The 19253-nt window shown below is 41.5% G+C and overlaps 1 protein-coding gene across 3 annotated transcripts in view; it reads left to right on the top strand.

Annotated features, from left to right (window-relative positions):
- The window catches only part of KIAA1328 (KIAA1328 ortholog), a 260762-nt gene that overhangs the window by 151170 nt on the left and 90339 nt on the right, over positions 1-19253 (top strand). For all 3 annotated transcript variants that reach the window (XM_075532526.1, XM_075532527.1, XM_075532528.1), the window contains one exon: positions 8727-9403. In XM_075532526.1, coding sequence (XP_075388641.1) covers positions 8727-9403 — 677 coding nt within the window. The remainder of the gene's footprint in view (positions 1-8726; positions 9404-19253) is intronic.

Genomic DNA, 19253 nt, shown 5'->3' with positions numbered 1-19253 from the left:
TAGGAGGTTTTACCTTTTATGCGTATGGTATTTACTGCTAACCCTAAGGTAAGTAATTCAAACCCACCAGCTCTTCCTGGGAAAGGAGGTGAGGCTGTCTGTTGCCATAGAAACAGGCACTGTTGGAAACTCTTCATGGGAGTTCTGGGAGTTGGAATCAACCTGATAGTACTGGGTTGTTTTTTAGTGGGTAGGATGAACGTAAGGGAGGGGTCCTGATGGTGCAGTGGTTAAGTGTTTGGATGCTAACCAAAAGGTCGGCAGTTCGAACCCACCAGCTGCTCTGTGGAAGAACGATTTATAGCTTCAGAAGCCCTGTGGAGGGAGTTCTTCTCTCTCGTACAGGTCGCTATGAGTTGGAATCGACTCGCTGGCAACAGGTTTGCTTTGTTTGGGGCTTGGTGTGCATATCCTAGGAGCTGGTGTGGCATTTGGCATCTGTTGCCAGCAGTCTGTCATTTACACATTTTTGTGTGCCTTCTGTGAGTCTGTATTCTTTTAAACCTCATGCTTATTGACTTTAATGCCTTTTAGATTCAATATTCCTAAGTTGTGCTACAATCCCTATGGGAACTAGAATAAGTTATTAGAGCTCTCTGCGAGCGTGGCTGACTGCTACATTCTGGTGTTTTCGCTTCCACTGATGGCCTCCAGCCTCAGCTGCTGAGCACTGGAGGAGCTGAAACCTCTGGGGCCCATTAGATTTAACTTGTTTACTGCATTGATATCTATATGTTAAATGACAAGAGAGTTCAGGTTATTGAATAATTTAAAAGTCAGTACTAATTGGTGTCATATGACCTGGAAAAGGCCATAGATGACGCCAGGAGCATGCTGTGAATTTCCTATAAATAATTCATAAATTAAATGATTCATTTGCCTGGATGTCTTGCTAAACGCAGAAGTTTGTGCATTATAACTGATGATATAACACCTGAAAGTATTTAGCTCCTAATACTGGGAGGTAATCTACCTTGATGATCTTCTGGCAAAATCTGCCAGTATAGGAGAGTTAATTGCACTGGGGAGATTGCACATTTACTTGGGATGCATCTTTGGCAAACCACGCAGTGCAGCTGTTGTATTTCGTAGGTTCTGTCGGCCTCACAACTGGCCTGTGTGTGCCCTGTGCTACGAGTGCCACTTATTGTCTTTGTGGCTTATTTCACATTCGCGCCAAATGCTCTAGGGGATGGAATGACCAGCCCCCCACATAGTAGTTTAGGTTTGGAAATATTTATCTGTGTCTCGAACTACTGATTCCTCAATGAAATAGAGATGAGAGGAAGGCATTTTTAGCGTATCAGATGGAAATTTTCATTTTTATAAGACTGTTAGTGGAGATATGAGGATTGTTAACAAATGGGATGTTTGCCAGGATAGGAAATGATTATTTTTCATTAGAGAAACAGATACCAGGAAGACCTATCAGTGCCGTTGACTGAGCCTGGTACTCAGATGGATTAGAAATGACTTCTTCCTTCTCATCCAGTTAATAATAGCCTGTTGCAAGAAATAAGTACTGCATCACCAGAAGCACAGTAAAACATTTAAAAGAAAGAATTACTCTACTTTAGTTCACCTGTCTCCCCTGTGGCTTTTGATCAGAGAAGTTTGCCAGGCCTCCAAAAATCGTTTGCAAACACCTAAAGAACACCACTGTTTCCTTGTCTGTGGTGCCTCAAAAGTAACATTGCACACCTCTGTTTCTTTGTACTGTATGAGACCACAGGGAACCGCAGATTACTGTGGGATGTGATTTTTGTGCGTGGGCTCATACTTTCAGATGTGTGCATGTTTGCCTATGCTTATACAGATATGTACGTGTGCAAGACTGTGCCATGTATGTTTGTAATGTAGACATTTTGGTTTCTAATAAATACCATATCCATTTTAGTCGTACATTTTAATTATGTCATATTTTAAAAGTTGGAAAACCTTCTTCCAACTCAGAAATTGTCTAACCTTCAGTTTCAGAAAAACTCTCCTATGCCCAAGCTAAGCCTCTCACAGTTCTTTTGAAACTCTGTTCTTTTTCCTATTGGTGTTTTTCATCTGATCATTACCTTGCTTTTGTGCTGTGGATCCCGTAGCATGGCATACCGAAGATTTCTTTGGTTTCATTTCTACCTCTTCTGACGTGTAAAGATCGAGCCAAGGAGGTGGTGCCTTTCATATAAGACAAATCATAATATGCCACTGGTGTGGGGAGTTCAACGGTTTCACCATCGATTGTTTTCCTGCCTACATTTTTGTTGTTTTGAAATTTGAACAGTTTTTTTTATTCCTAGGTGTATTTCTCTGCTTCCTTTTATGATAAATAGGATTCTGTTGATTTCTGATGAAGCACTCTATGTGAGTCATTTTCATCCCGTAGGACACATGTAAATAGATAGCGCATTTCAAGTGAATCTGTTCACTCTGTGTGTGGCGTGTGTATCGACCTTGTACACTCATGGAATCCTCCCATTGGGAAACACCCCATGCCGTCATCACGTTCGCTTGGCGCACACTGCGGGGTAGAGCAGCCACTGCAGACTTGTGCACGCCGTGAGCTGAAGAGTGGCTTCTGCCTGTCTGAATGTCATGAGGTGAAAATGATAGGAAACTCACCCTGTAGTGTCCATAAATAAACTGAACATTTTATTTTTGGACATACTTGTTCATTTATATATTCTTTGTTGCTTTTAGTCTATAAATGCAGAATTTAGTAGTTAGAACGAAGACCTCAGCCTGCAAAGCCTAAAACGTTTACTGGCTGGCCCTTGTGCCAGACCCCTGCTTTATCTTTATGAAACAAACAAGCTAGAGGTGCATGCACGTTTATAGCGAAATCCTCCAAAGCGTGTCAAGTGAAAGAAATAAGACACAAAAGAATATATATCGTATGGCTGCAAATATATGCTGTGAAATCCAACCTAACTCTAGTATTGATATTTAAGCAGGCAAGTATTGAAACAAAGAAGGCTCCATGTCAAGATCAAGGTCAGGATTGTGGTTCCATTTGACAGGAGAGAGGAAATGGGTAGTGAAGATGAGGGGGCGTGGAGGGCCTTCTGCCCTGTTTCTTGGAGGGTCGTTATGTAGATCGTTTGTGGAATTGTTCGTTTTGTTTTGTGTACTTTCCTATGTGTGAATCTACATGAAAGAAATGAAAGCAAAGGCAGCCTGGCTTCATGAGGGATTCTGATTTGGAGTGCAGCAAGCATACCCCACCTCCCACATGAACTGCTCACGTGGCCGTGGGAAAGCTGGGCTGCTTCATGGGCCCCAGTTTCTCGAGTTCATGTAACTTCCTTACAGGGTTGTTGTCACAAGTAGATGTTGGATATGTAAAAAGTGCAGTAGCTAAAGTGGTAGTGTGTTCTAGGGGTGCACGGAGCAGTCAGAGTCACTGAAGGTAGCCATGGAGAGTCAAGTTCTCTCCTCAGAAATAATTTGAATAAAGGTCTTTCCTGGCCTTCATTTTTCATTTCATTTTACTTTGAATTGTTAAATTCTTGGTTTCCAAGTGACCAGTCGGAAAAACAGAGATAACCATATGACCCAATAGGCATTGTTGAGCATCACTACATACTAGAGAAATGCACATTAAAACCACGATGAGATTTTGCTGCACACCATACAGAACGGCTAAAAATAAAAACATCGATGCTACCAAATGTTGGACTAGCTGTGGAACAACTAGGATTCTTGTGCTTTGCTGTAAAATGATATGATGACTTTGGAAAACTTCGCTGCAGCTTATACTGAAAATTAAAAATCGGCCTAATTTGTGATCCAGAGAAGTAAGTTCATGTCTACGAAGAGACTTGCACAAGAATATTCATACTAGCCCTAAACTGGAAACAGCCATCTGTATCAGTTACGAGAGTGGATAAACAAAGTGTGATATATTCATGCACTGAGCTGCTACGTAGTGATCAAAAAGAACACAATTTTGATACATGAAGAAACCTAGAAGGAGCCCAAAAATCCTGCTGTGAACTAAAGAATCCAGGTCCAAGAACAACATAGTAATTTTAATCCATTTATGTGACGTTCAAGACATGCAAAGCTCATGTGTGGTTCTAGAAGTCAGACTAATGGTTACCCCTGAAGTGTGAGGAGTTGGGATTGGCCGGAAAAGGTAGGACCGGAAGGCCTTTCTGGAGTGATAGACAGTCTGCCAGTTGAGATAGGTGATGTTCTCTCTCTCTCTCAACTCAACGGCAGTTATACAACCCACTGCCTCGAGTCCACTTCAACTCACTGCGACCCTCTCAGACAGAGTAGAACTGTCCCTGGGGCTTTCCAAAACTGTGCATTTCTTAAGAAGCAGCCTGTTACATCTGTACCAACCGAGTGCTTGAACCTGCGTGCCACCAAGGCTCCTGGTGATTATGTGGGTCTAGAGCAATGCAGACATTCCTCAAGCTGTACCCCTAAGACCAGTGCATTTTATTGTATGTAAATCGTGCATCAATTTTTAAAACAACTCTTGCTTTTTCATTTAGGGTTATCCGTCTGAAAAACTCATATTAAAATCCATTTGCTAGAAGCAGCAGTTTGGGATTTGTGCTGTTAGTTTAAACCTTAGTTGGAGAAGCTCTGTCTGTAAATATCGCACAGGAAGCGTGGAGCAGCTCCAGAAAGGAAAGCACAGCTCATTCATTCAGGCCTGTGGTGACTTCCATTTGTCTCAGAGGCAATATCTATTTTCTCTCCCACTAATGAAAGAATCTCACTCCTTACATTCAAACTCTCAAAGACATACTCATTGCCATCCAGTTGATTCTGACTCAGTGACCCTCTTGGACAGAAGAGAACTACCCCTTTAGGTTTCTGAGGCTTTAAATCTTTTCAAAAGTTTACAGCTCGTCTGTCTCCAGCTGAACAACGGAGGTTCAAGCCACTCACCTAGTGATGAGTATTTCAGTGCATAGCCATTATGCCACCAAAACAAAACAGCCCACTGCCCTGGGGTCCAGGGTGACTAACGGCAACCCCACAGGACAGGGGAGAACTGCCCCAAGAGACAGTAACTGCGTACAGCGGAGAAAGCCCTTTCTACCAAGGAGGGACTGGTGGTTTCGATGGACCTTGTGGACCTCAGCCCAGTGAATAACCACGACACCACCAGGGCTCTCTAAAACAGACTCCAGCAGGAAGTTTTCTGTTGGTCCTCTTTCTTAGCAACAATGATTCAACCTAATCATAGATGCTAATATTCTTTTTCTCTAGTTTCTGTAACATTCAACCTAACATGAATTTTTCTGTTCAGCTGATACAGTCAGCATGTCTGACGAGAATGTGCTACGTACAAGACAATGGTAACAGTAATGCTGTTGTTCTTGTTGCTAGCTGTCATCTAGTTGGTTCCAACCCACAGTGACCCCTGTGCACAATGGAAAGAAACATTGACCAATCTTGCATCATCTTCACAGTTGTTCTTGGGTTTTGAGCCCATCCTTGCAGCCTCTGTGTCAATCCATCTCGATGAGAGCCTTCCTCCTTTTCAGTAACCTTCTACTTTACCATACCTGATAGGGACCATTCTGTTCATGCTCAGGTTGCATTGGGTACTGTCTGAAGCACTTAGTATGTAGTAGCTCATTTAATCATCGCAACCACCTTAAGAGGCTTGTAAGATGTTAGTGCAAGATTGACAGCTTGGGGGTGAAGTAGAAAGAAATGGAACCTCTCTCTATATATATATTTCCCAAGCAATACAACTCTGACCCAATCTGCCAGCTCTACCTTAGCAAAGTAGAGATAGTTAATTGAACTCCTCCTTAGATGATAGTTCGGAGATAATCTGTTGTAATCAAGCATGCTTCTTGACAAACCACCTCCATGACCGCCACCACAAAGATGATTGAATAAACCTGACTTCGTTGTTTATAAATGGCGCCCTTGTAAACTGGCGTCCATGATAACTGCCAGCCTTTCTCTGTACCATATTCAATTGTAAAGCACATCCCACTTTTAGTCCTCCTTGAGACCCTCGTACATGCTTACTATTTTTATACTAGTAACATATGGGTTTGAAAATATGTGATTAAAAATAGAAAAACACATGGAATCTTAACAATGTGGTGAGACAGTTGGTTTCTTGTTATTTTCTATGTCTGTGTCAGCAAATTTAGGGCATCTTTTGCATACTGAACACTGATATTATTAACCAGCTACATCAAAAAACAAACAAAAATCCCCCTGGGTTTTGCATTCATACCCAATGAACTCATCTTTCATTTTTCACAGTCCATTGTTTGCAGACTTGAGGGAAGCTATTTGCTCAAAAGTTCAGGAGAAATAAGACTCTCCAACGAGTTAGCCTTCCAAGACCAAGGTTGACAGTAAAGCAGATGGAGACGTTCCATGACATAGACCAGCGGTTCTTAATGTGTGGCCCCATCAGCAGATGTGGCATCACCTGGGAACCTGTTAGAAATGTAAAACCTCCTGCTCTGCTCCAGCCCAACTGAATTGGAAACTCTGGAGAGGAGGCCCAGCAATTCATTTTTCACAAGCCCTCCAGGTGATGCTGATCATTGGTAGAGACGATGCTTTGCTCTGCATGGTAGAACAGTGTTGACGCTAAAGTGCGGGAGTGGGCTCTCTGTATTGGCCTGTAAATGGTCATTTGCAGCTGCTTCCTATCTGGGAGGGTGTTCTGGTGGCCTAGTGGTTTACTTGTTTTGAGCTGGTAATTATAAGGTCGGCAGTTCAAACCCACCAGCCCTTCCTCTGGAGAAAAAATAAAGCTGTCTGCTCCTATGATGACTTACAATCTTGAAAATTTAGGAGAACCGTTTGACTCTATCCTATAGAGCCACTGTGAGTTGGGATCAACTGGATGGTAATTGGTAGTTGGTCTTCTGTGAGGCCTATCAGATTTTAATCACTTGAACAGCCTAATTTAAAAATCACATGTAGATTACAGCTGGAATGAAATGTGCTTTATAGTTAAATAACTGTTTTTGATTAGTATTTTAATTGAAAGTTGTTGGTTCTGTGTTCTGTAAAGATATTTATAAAAAACTCAGCTAAGATCGTCCAGTCACAGCATCCTTTTCAGTATAAGGTAAAATCTTTTACACCACAGCTCCTGCTGTGTAATGGCCAATCAAAAGGTATTTAAGGGGAGTGAATGGATTTCTTGGCTTCCTATGCAAAATGAACCATTTTGAGGCATTACCATTTAATGCTTTTGCCTTTTTAAAATCGTTTTATTAGGGGCTCATGCAACTCTTATCACAATCCATACATACATCAAGTGTGTAAAGCACATGTGTACATTCATTGCCCTCATCATTCTCAAAATATTTGATCTCCACCCAAGCCCCTGGCATCAGGTCCTCATTCTTCCCCTCCCTCGCCGCTCCCCCCTCTTTCACGAACCCTTGATAATTTATAAATTACTATTTTGTCATATCTTGCCATGTCTGACGTCTCCCTTCACCCACTTTTCTGCTTTCCGTCCCCCAGGGAGGAGGTCACATGTAGATTCTTGTAATTGGTTCCCTCTTTCCAACTCACCCTCCCTCTACGTTCCCAGTATCACCACTCACACCACTGGTCCTGAAGGGATCATCCGCCGTGGATTCCCTGTGTTTCCAGTTCCTATTTGTACCAGTGTACATCTGGTCTAGCCAGACTTGCAAGGTCGAATTGGGATCATGATAGTCAGGTGGGGGGCGTGGGGAGGAAGCATTTAGGAATTAGAGGAAAATTGTATGTTTTATTGTTGCTACATCACACCTTATCTGGCTCATCTCCTCCCCGAGACCCCTATGCAAGGGGATCTCCAGTGGCCTACAAATGGGCTTTGGGTCTCCACTCCGCACCCCCACCCCCATTCACTATGGTAAGATTTTTTTGTTCTGATGATGCCTGATACCTGATCCCTTCAACACTCGTGATCACACAGGCTTGTGTGCTTCTTCCATGTGGGCTTTGTTGCTTCTGAACTAGATGGCCACTTGTTTACTTACCTTCAAGCCTTTAAGACCCCAGAGGCCATAGCTTTTGCCTTTTTTTAAAATTGATTTTATGTAACCCTCATTATTGGCAACTCCTGAAATCACCAAAGATCTTGCTTACGCAGCATGTTACTTGTTTTTATCTCATCCTTCTTTGGATTTACAGAAAGCAGGGCTTAGAACTGGTTCATTCATACAACTCTACCCCAGAGCTACTGAGTCAAATCTACATATCACTAAGATCCCATCATGATTCTTAATGTGCTCAAATGTAGATTCTGATTCAGCAGCTCTGGGGTAGATGTGCATGCACAAGTCTCAGCACAGGGTTGACCAGGAGCCCTGATGGAACTGTAGGAGGTTTGAAAACTGACTTAGCTCAATGGTATATGTCTGTTTAGCTGTGTGAGTAAACGGTTTATTATTAAGGAGACATACCATTTGTTTATTAAAAATGTATTACTGACAAGCGCCCTGGTGGCATGACGGTTACACAATGGGTCATGAACCACAATGTCAGCAGTTTGAAACCACCAGGCACTCTAAGGGAGAAAGACAGGGCTTTCTACTCCCATAAAGAGTTAGTCTTGGAAACTCACAGGAGCATTTCTGTCCTGTCCTATAGAGTTTCCATGAGTCTGAATTGACTCCATGGTGATAAGTTTGGGGGGGGGGGGGGATGTATTACTGATGTCTGAAAAGTCAAAAGAATTTTGTTATATTGTATACTTATTTGACAAGTGGTCTTGTGATTCCTTTTAGGTATCCAGTAGGAAGAGTGCACTCCAATCTTCATCTATGGAACTGGATGGGTCCTATTTGAGCGTAGTCAGACCACAAATGTGTTATCAAGCCAAGCAAAGGCCAAAGTCTGCAAACCAGCCTTCAGCTTCAGAATTCCAGTTGGAGTTTAGGAATAATTCTGTAAAACCAGCAGCCATACATCATCCCAACGAAGGTTTGGACAGGATGCCATCAGAGATCAGAACCTTTAATCATTCGTCTCCAGGAAGAAAACCAGTTGATGTCCCTGCAGAGAAAGCTACACCAGAAGAGGTAAAGATGAAAGAATGTCCAGACATTCAACTCCCATTGAGTAAATGTTGTGGCCACAAACTTTCTGAAAATGCAGATCATGTTCCTGAGAGCAAACAGGGCTATCCTGCAAACATGGCACCTCAGTGTCCCAGGACACACTCAGCATCGTGTGGTTACTGTGGGCTTTCCTGGCCATCTTTGCTGCATGGTCCAGAGGCACTGCATCCCAGTGAAACTGATGTCAGAAAGCGACTCTCAGAAGACAGAAGGCAGCAACTTATGCTTCAGAAAATGGAGCTGGAAATTGAAAAGGAGCGCCTTCAGCATCTGTTGGCCCAGCAGGAGACAAAGCTTCTCCTCAAACAGCAGCAGCTTCACCAGTCTCGACTGGATTACAACTGGTGAGTCTCACCTGATCTTTCCGCAATGGCCGCACCTGGGCACAGAGGGCAGTGACAGCTGGCGGGTTGCTAGAGCTTCCTTGGGGTCCTGGCTGCTCAAGCTGTTGACCAACAATGGCCAATGAGCAAATTCTGCCCTCTTAGGAGGCCTTATCTTCCAAAATGCCAGCTTAGAATAATCTACTACCGAATAGGCCAGTGTCGCTTTTGGCAAATTCCAAAAATGACATCTTAAAATGATACTGCCATTCCCAAAACTGATTTGCTTTTCAGAGTTATTGTACAGCATATCGAGCATTAAGTTAAATCCGGAGTTTTCAGGGTGTCAAATCAGATTGTGACGAAGATGGTTAGATGTCATTTTCCCATAATTATTCATCATAACATAAGAAATGAGGGAAGACTTTGAGCATCAGCCTTCTCTGCTCATGAAGCATAACATTATTAACCAACTCATAAATATCTCCATATTTAGACTGTTTTTCTTAACAGTTCCTCCATTGGAACTGTTTCCAATGCTAAATTGATGGTTTCTACAAGGAATTGCTTAGCTCCTCCTGCCCTCTCTTCCTTGGTCCAACCTGCCATTTCCCTTTTGTGCACTTTTTACCACAGATAGTCCCTGGTCTAGGAATGAGAACCATGTCTGCGCATGTCTTGATGCTGAATTCGTCAGTACGTCGGAGCAGGCGCAGAACATTCTTCTTTTCACTTGAATGAAAGAAAAGGCTCCTTTTCATTGATTTTCAATGATTTTCAGACTTCCTGTGCAGCTAGTGCTGGAAGATGTTGTTTCGAGTCGAGGTTGGATCAAAGGAATGTGTGTGAATTATTCCTAAATCAGGGGTTAGTAACCATGGGTCTTCCCGTATAGACACGCTCCCCAAACAGACGTGTGTTTTGTTCTTTTATTTCTTGGAGTGAATTTTGTTCCATCGTTAGAATCTGTCTACTAATTTTTAGGTTCTAATTTCTTTGTAAGTTTCATGTTGACATTTTTTCCCTTCTGTGTAACTAGCATGCCCCTTTTTCTGGAGCCAGAAGTGATCTTCCTGTGTGTCTTCCTTTATGTTTGCACATGAGATAAGTGAAAATGAAGTCTTTCATGACAGGGTTGTGCACAGAGGTCAAGGTGGTTTCTTTTGATGACCCTAGTTGCTAGTGCTCCGGATAATGACAGGCTCTCCTGAGACCACCACTCAGTAAACATTTATTGAATGCCTCTGATCTCTGGGGAATGTTTCTAGGTGCTTAGGATAGGAAAAGGAATCGAATGTGGCCTTATTGGAGGAGGGAACAGTCTATCAAGGGAGAATGGATAATGTTAAAATCACTAATGTGTGCACTGTTACAGCATCTACCTTCAAATAATGCTAGTAGCCGTCATAGAGATCCTCCTTTCTATTATCCTAGCTTAGTTGAGAGAGCTGGAAAACACAGCATTTGAACAAATTTTGTGTACATATAGAAACTGCAAAAAATGTAATCAGATGTATAGATATATAATAGATGCACAGGGAAGAGTACAGAAGGGTTACATGTACCTTCCTTGGTATCCCTCAGTGGCCAGTCTTATGTAACCAGAATTCAATATCAAACCCGGTAGATTGACGTTGATACAATGTGTCTATGCCATTTTAACCACCACCACAACCATAAGCAGAAGCATTTCATCACCATGAAGATCTCCCTTCGCATACCTCACTTGCCATACCCACCCGCCCTCTCTGAACTTCTGCAAATTATTAATTTTTATCCATCTCTGTGATTTTGTCATTTTGAAAATGTTATATAAATGGGATTGTACAGTGTGTGACCTTTCAAGATGGGCTTTTTTTTCACTTAGCATAATGCCCTAGAGATCCATGTGGATTGTTGCATATATAATGCCTTCTGATTGCTGAGGAGATTCCATAATATGACTACCAGCTTCACCATTTGGTTAACCATTCTCTTCATGAGGAACAGCGTTATGTTTCCAGCTTTAGTCCATTACAAATGAGGCTACGATGCATGTCTGGGGTATAGGTATTTGGGTGGTCTGAAATCTTCTAGGTGCTTGCCATGAAAGCTGTGGGTGAAGCTAGTCTGCTTTCTAGACCTATGGTAAGTCTATTATTTAGTTATTTTGCTGACTAAACATATGTTTAGTTTATAAGCAACAATGTATGCATGATAAGGATTTCATATAAATATTGAAGAGATACCTTGGGCCTTGGTTTTCTCTTTTTCTACTATCCTTTTCTGGTATTGCTATCAAGGCAATAACAACAACATCCCAAACTCTTATCTCCTATCGAGTCAATTCTGACTCATAGTGACCCTATAGGACAGGGTAAAACCGCCCCTGGGAGTTTCCAGGACTGTAAATCTTGACAGGAGTAGAAAGCCCGGTCATTCTCTGGAGGAATGACTGGGGGTTTGAACTTCTGACCTGTGGATCGCAACACAGTGTATCATCCCTATGCCACCAGGACTTCTCCATCAAGGTTGTGTGCCATCAAATAGATGGGGAGGGGAGGTATTCCTTCCACTGTAATTTACTGGAGGAGATGGTGTTGAATTGGTTAATTCTAATTCTTTAAAATCATTTGGTAGAATGCCCTAGTGAAACTTTCTGGGTCTGAATTCTTTTGGGGGAGTTTTTAAATTATGAATTCAATTTTTTAATTATCATTATAAGCCCCACAAACCCACTGCCATTGAGTCAATTCTGACTCATAGTGACCCTTGGTAGAGTTTCCAAACCTTTAAATCTTTATAGGAGTAGACAGCTTCATCTTCATCCTTAGAAGTCCTGGTGGTACGGTGGGGTAACCATTGGGCTGCTAACCTCAAGGTTGGAAGTTCAAACCCATTATCCACTCTGTGGGAGAAAGAGGAGTCCGTCTGTACCTGTGAAGATTTACAGTCACTGTGAGTCAGAATCAAACTGAGGAGATAATATTTGTTACAGGGAGGCTCAAATTATCTACTTGAAAATGAGTACGTTGGGTAGCTTTATGCTTTTAGAGGGATTGCTTCATCTAGTTCATCAAACATATGAGGGGGTGGATACCCCCCCCAAAAAAACCGGAATGTTTTTTTTCTTCAAATCTATGTATTTAATATTTTTTTACAAAACAACCATATCACCTTCAAAGTGCTCTCCATTACATTTGTCAAATCCGCGATTCCATTCTTGGAAACATTTTTCAAACTCATCTGTTTGGTTAGCTGACAGCACCTCCCTCATTTTTTTTTCTTCACCTCCTTAGTGTCATCCAATCACTGTCCTTTCATGTCCCTCTTCATTTGCATAAACAAAAAGAAGCGAGGTCAGGTGAGTGAGGTGTGTGGAACAAAAGAGGCATGATGGTTTTTGCTGAAAACTGGAGCACTGAGAAGGCTGCACGAGCAGGTGCTTTGTCGTGGTGGCAGATCCAGCCCCGCCTTCCACAAATCAGGCTTCTTTTGTCGCCCACTGTTATGCAGTCTTTTCAGAACCTCTAAATAGAAAGTTTGATTAACAGTCTGACCCGGTGGAATGAACTCCAAATGCACTATGAGTCAACATTTTCATCTGTTCAGGAAGTTGATGGACATCCAGTACAAGATTTGTCATCAATCGACTTTTCACCTTCTTTGAAATGAGAAAACCACTTACACACTTGAGTTTGTCCCACAGTGCTTTTGTAAGCTGTGTGCAAAATCACAACAGATTCTGCAGCACTTTCCTGAGCAGGAAACAAATTTTCACAGCCGAATTCTGTTCTCTCAAATCAGCCATCATAAAAAGCAACGTTCTAGAGAAATTGCTTTCACACACACACAAAAAAAAATCACTGTGACCAGAGAGAAACTTCCCAGCTGACACCACTGGGTTCACTAACTCAGAGCGAGTTGCTAAATGCTCACATCGTGGGAAAAAAAGTGTACTGCAAAAGCCTCGCCCAGCCGAGCTTTTTCCCTTTTTTGAGGGGGTGCCCCTCATTGTTCTTGGTGTAGTTCTTAACTTTGTGATTGATACTGCAATTCAGGGTTTGCAGTTGTATCCCCTGTCTTATTCGTGATATTGGTAACTTACGTCTTGTTTTTTTGTTTGTCAGTTTTGCTACAGGTTTGCTCTCCTAACTATCTTTTCAAACAACTATATTGTTGTTACATTGCTTTTTTTCTAATACGTTTTGTTTGCAGTTTCATTGGTTTCTGCTAATTTCTTTCCTTTGGTTTGAATTAATCTTGCTCTTTTTTCTAATTTCTTAGGATGGAAGTATAATTTCTTGGTTTGTAACTTTCCTTTTTTCATGGAAGCATTTAGTACTTTAAATTTATATCTTTTATGTGCCTGTCATATTTTAATTTTCATTCTGATCAATATATTTTCATGTCCCTGTGAAATGTCTTCATTGCTATAGGTTACTTAAAAGTGTTGTTTCTTATAGTTGTTAGGTACTATCGAATTGTGTATCACTCATAGCTACCCTATACACAGCACAAAGGAACACTTCACACTAGTGTACCATCCACTCTGTGTTAGGCTGGGTGGACTAGAGAAACAAATCCAGAGACACACATATGTGCAAGAAAGAGCTTCATTTCAAGAAATAATTATATATCAAGAAAACATCCCAGCCCAGTCCAACCTCAAGGTCATAAGTCTGATCCTAGTCTCTAAGTCTCTCTTCAGACTCACGCAGCCACATGCAGGAAGATCACTGGTCTGGGGGTGCAACGTTGTGTGGCTTCAATGGCAGCCACAATGAAAGCACCACAGGGCTCTGGCAACAACCAGGGTCAGTCATCAGGAAGAGAAGGCAGAGGGAGAAGGGAGGTTCCCAAGGCCTTCCTTATGAGAAGGCCACGCCCACAAGGAAGCACCATCAGACTGAGAAATGATTGATAGTTTGAATACCACCCCTACATTTTTATTTATTTTTTAAAATCCTAAACTATTTGTTTTAAAATCGTTTTATTAGGGACTCATACAACTCTTTTCACAATCCATACATACATCATTTGTGTCCAGCACATTTGTACATATGTTGCCATCATCATTCTCTGAACACCCACTCTCCACCCGAGCCCCTGGCATCAGCTCCTCATTTTCTCCCCCCTCCCCCAAGCCCTTGATAATTTATAAATAATTATTATTTTATCATATCTTGAACCATTTGACATCTTCCTCACCCAGTTCTCCGCTGTCCTTCCTCCAGGGAGGAGGTTATATGTAGACCTTGTCATCTGTTTCCCATTTCTCCCTCACCCTCCCTCCACCTTCCCAATATTGCCACTCTCACCACTGTTCCTGAGGGGTTCATCTGTCCTGGATTCCCCATATTTCCAGTTCCTGTCCATGCCAGTGTACATCTCCAGGTCCAGCCAGTTATGTAAGGTAGAAATGGGATCATGATAGTGGGGGAGAGGAAGCATTCAAGAACCAGAGCAAAATTGTATGTTTCATCATTGCTACACTACACTCTGACTGGTTCGTCATTTCCCCACAACCCTTCTGCAAGGGGATGTCCAATTTCCCCCAATTGGGCCCTGGGTTCCCACTCTGCACTTCCCCTCATTCACAATGCTATGATTTTTTTTTTTTTGTCTTTGATGCCTGATACCTGATCCCTTCGATGCCTTGTCATCTCACAGGCTGGTGTGCATTTTCCATGTGGGCTTTGTTGTTTTTCAGTTAGATGGCCCCTTTTTTATTTCCAGCCTATGTGACCCCAGATTCTATACATTTTGACAACTGGGCACCATCAGCTTTCTTCGCCATACCCATGCACCCGCTCTGTCTTCGGCATTCACGTCAGGGTAGGCTGGTGTGCTTCTTCCTTGTGGGCTTTGTTGTTTCTTAGTTAGATGGCTGCCTGAATGTCTTAAAGCCTTTAAGACCCCTGATGTCATATCACTTGATAGCTGGGGACCATCAGCTTTGTTCACAGCTTTTGCTTATGAACCCACTTTGTCCTCAGTGATCTAGTCCGGACAGGCCAGTATGCTTCTTTCATGTGGGTTTTGTTGTCTCTAAGCTACATGGCTGCTTGTTTATCTTCAGGTCTTTAAGACTTCAGGTGCTATATCTTTTGGTAGCCAGGCATCATCAGCTTTCTTCACCACATTTGCCTGTGCACCCATTGTTATCAGTGATGGTGCCAGGCAGGTGAGCATCTCAGACTGCTGAATTGTTAGAACAAAGTGTTCTTGTCATATATAAATATATTTACATCTATGTATGTCTGTATTTAAATCTCTATGACTACCCTTTGCTTCCTAGTTCTTTCCTGTTTCTTTGTACCTTCCTCTTGTCCCACTATCATGTTCTGCCTTCATTACAGTTTTAGGAATTCCTTTTGGTCCCACCCCTACATTTTTATATATCTTCTAGTTGACATGAAATTATGTAACTACCCCACACACCATCATATTGAAACCGTTGCTTCAGCCACCGTGTCAATCTAGCAGGTCTTTTTTGCTGACCTTTTACTTTGCCAAACATGATGTCCTGCTTCAGAGACATCCAAATGAGGTCATTGTAAACACCATGGTTTAGGTCAGGTGCACTTTAGTGCTCAAAGCGCCATTCTTGCTCTTCAACTCTTAAAGAGATCTTAAGCGATATATCTTCCCTAGGCAACATACATTGTTTGGTTTCTCAACTGCTGCCTTCATAAGACGGATCCACATAAAATGAAATCCTTAACAACTTCAATCTTTTCTCCAGATTTGGTTGCCTTTACATTGAGTTGCAGCCCATACTGAAGGCTGCAGTCTTTGATTTCCATGAGCAAGTACTTCAAGTCCTCTTCACTTTCAGCAACCAAGTTCGTGTCATCTGCACATGAGAGACTCTTATTAAGTGGTCTTCAAATCCTGGTACCACACTCTTCTTCATAGAGACCAGTGTCTTGGGTTATTTTCTCAACAAATAGATTGACTAAGAATGATGAAAGGCTACAATCCTGACACACCACTTGTCTGATTTTAAACTGTGCACTATCCCCATGTTCTGTTCAAAGGACTGCCTCTCAGCCTATGTACAGGTTCTGCATGAACACAATGAAGTATTCTGAAATTCCCATTTTTCTCGAAGGGATCCATGGTTTGTTATAATCCACACAGTTAAATACTATGCATAGTGAATAAAACACATGTAAATATCTTTCTTGTATTCTCTTCTTTCAGCCAAGCTATCTCTGGTGTCAGCAATGATCCTTTGTTCAATGTCCCCTTCTGAATCCATGTTGAATTTCTGATAGTTCTCTGAAGATGTACTCTTGTAGCTATTGTTGAATAATATTTAGCAAAATTATATTTGCTTGTGACAGTAATGATGACATTTGATAATTCTCACAGTTTGGGGATCACCTTTTTTAAATGGTGCACATGTGAATCTTTCCAGTTGGTTAGGCAGGTAGCTATCTTCCACATCGATAGGCATAGATGTATAAGTGACTTAGTGCTTCATTCAGCTTGTTGATGTATTGATTCTTTCCCATTTTTCCATTTTATTATTGAGCTAATCCATTGAGTTTGCGTATTTTGATTATTAAATGTTTTCAGTTATTGTCTCCAAACTTAAAATTACATTTGGTTCTTCTTCATGTCTTTTATTTGCTAAGCCTTTATTTTCTTTCTTCATTTTTTTCTTTTTCATTTTTTTCAGGGTGTTCAGAAATACTCATTGAAGCATTTTTACGGTGGCTGCTTTTTGAATCATTGTCAGTTAATTCTAACATTTCTGCTATCTTGGTGACCATCTGTTGATTATCCTTTCTTAGTCAAGTTGACGCACTGCTACTTCTTGGTATAATAAACAGTTTTCAACTGCATCCTGGATATTTTGGGTATTATAGTGTGAAACGCTGGATCTTATTCTAATCTGTTTAACAGGCCTTCCCTGATCCCATGCCAGCAGGGAGTTTAGAGGTGCACTGTTATAACCCAGGCAAAATAGAAATCGAGGCGCCCAGTGGACCGTTGCTGAGGGGGATTGAGGAGTTGAGCCATGCTTTTTCCTGTGATGTTAGACTTAAACACAGCAGTTTGTAACCAAACAGTTTCTGTTTCGCTAGGCTGCTGCTCTCTGGTTCTTAACAAGACAGCGCAGACTTTCACCTCTGCATGGGTGGGCCACGTGAGGCAAACACAAACTCCAGGAAACTCACTATGGTAGTGGTTCCCGGACCCCACCTTGTCTTCTCTCTCCATTGTAGAGTCTCCTTGAATTTGGTTAGCGTGTTGTAATGCCCAGCATTTGGGGCTGCACTTAGTGAGGGAAATGTACTTTACCTACAGGTACTTTACCTTCTCCCAGAACTGGACGTCCCTGGAGAGTTTAATAAATACTAAAGAGCAAATGATTGTGTAAAAGTTAAGCAGGTTAAATGATTCCTAGGTTTTATGAGGAAACCGCCCCCCCCACCCACACACACACAAAATTTTACCTAATAATTTTTTTAATTTAATTGGACTTTTGTAGATTAGAGAAAATTTTGTTAAACAATTACTAGAACAGTCTACATTATGAGTATGGTTTGCCTGTTTTCTAGCAAGACCCTTAACATTTGTCATACTTTCTAAACTCCAATATATATATATATACCATGTCCCAGAAAACTCTCGCCTATCATCTAAACTCTTTCTTGGGCAGAGATCTCTTTGATACTAGTTGTTAAAGTAGATTGTTTCTTAGTTGTGTGCAAAGTACGTACGCAGGCAAATGTTCATCCTTGCCTTTCATGCCATCTCTTGGATAGATTCCTTAGATGAGTTCTGTTGGTTCCTAGTTCACCCAGTGTTGGTTCCTAGTATCCCAGTGTTGTACTTTGGGACTTTCCCCATCTTGTTGCGTAGCCCTTGTTTTCCAAATACACACAAACCATCAAATGCTAACTATCCCTCTGTGACAATGACCACCTTTAGGCTGATTTCTGATGCTTCCCTCATCAGAAAGGGGTCTTTGTGGCTGTGGGTATCCGCAATCACAGTTCCTCATTTTGTCAATCCTGGAAGATACCCGTAGGCCTGATAATAAAAAATTTACCCCAATCAAGAAGGGAAAAAAATCTCTATGAAATGTCTCTATATACAGAGAGATTCAAGACATTTTTAATTGAACGGCATTCACTTCTTGTTCTCCTGCTTACTTCTCTCATGTTAACTATGGTGTGGTGATACAACCAGGGCCTGATCAGTCTCACAATTCCTATTTTCAGGCTGAAAGGTGCCCTACTCTATGGCCTAGTTTTTAGGTTTGTGTAATTTTGTCACTTATGAATTAGCAGAAATTCAATCCTCTGCACGTTAGTGTCATATACTGAGTATATCTGTTGCAAGTTAATCCTCCTAAATTCGTAGCTTTACATAATCTAGGATCACCTCTCCACCCTTATGCTCCAATTTTCTACAGGAAAAAAATTTTTTTTTCCTGAGAGTAAGTTTTTCTCCTTAGAAATCTTCCCATTGTGTAATTTGTAGCTTTTCCAACTGCACCTTCTCCTGGGACTTAAATATCTTTGCTCTCCTTTTCCATTCATGTACACTCCACCTATTCATGACAGCCAGGCCAAATTCCACTACTTGAGAATTTGTTTTTAGTTTTCTATGATAATTCCAACATACATCAATCACTTTCTCACCCAACGCTATTTTTAGTTCTAGAATCCACACTTAATTACCACATGATTGTATAATGTGTAATAATTCGGAATTCAGTTCTGTTATTCTTGTTTCCACAAACACTGATGATACGTCCTGCTCTGTGCAGAACTATGTGGGAGGAGTATTGAGATGAGCAAGACTTGATTCTTTTTCTCAGGAGTTTATTATACTCGTATAATCTCAGTCTCTGATTTCTACACAATTT

Source organism: Tenrec ecaudatus, chromosome 15 (assembly GCF_050624435.1).
Source record: "Tenrec ecaudatus isolate mTenEca1 chromosome 15, mTenEca1.hap1, whole genome shotgun sequence".
NCBI classification, from domain to species: Eukaryota; Metazoa; Chordata; class Mammalia; order Afrosoricida; family Tenrecidae; genus Tenrec; species Tenrec ecaudatus.
Note: the sequence above shows the minus strand (reverse complement) of the source record. Positions and strands in the feature narration are given on the sequence as shown.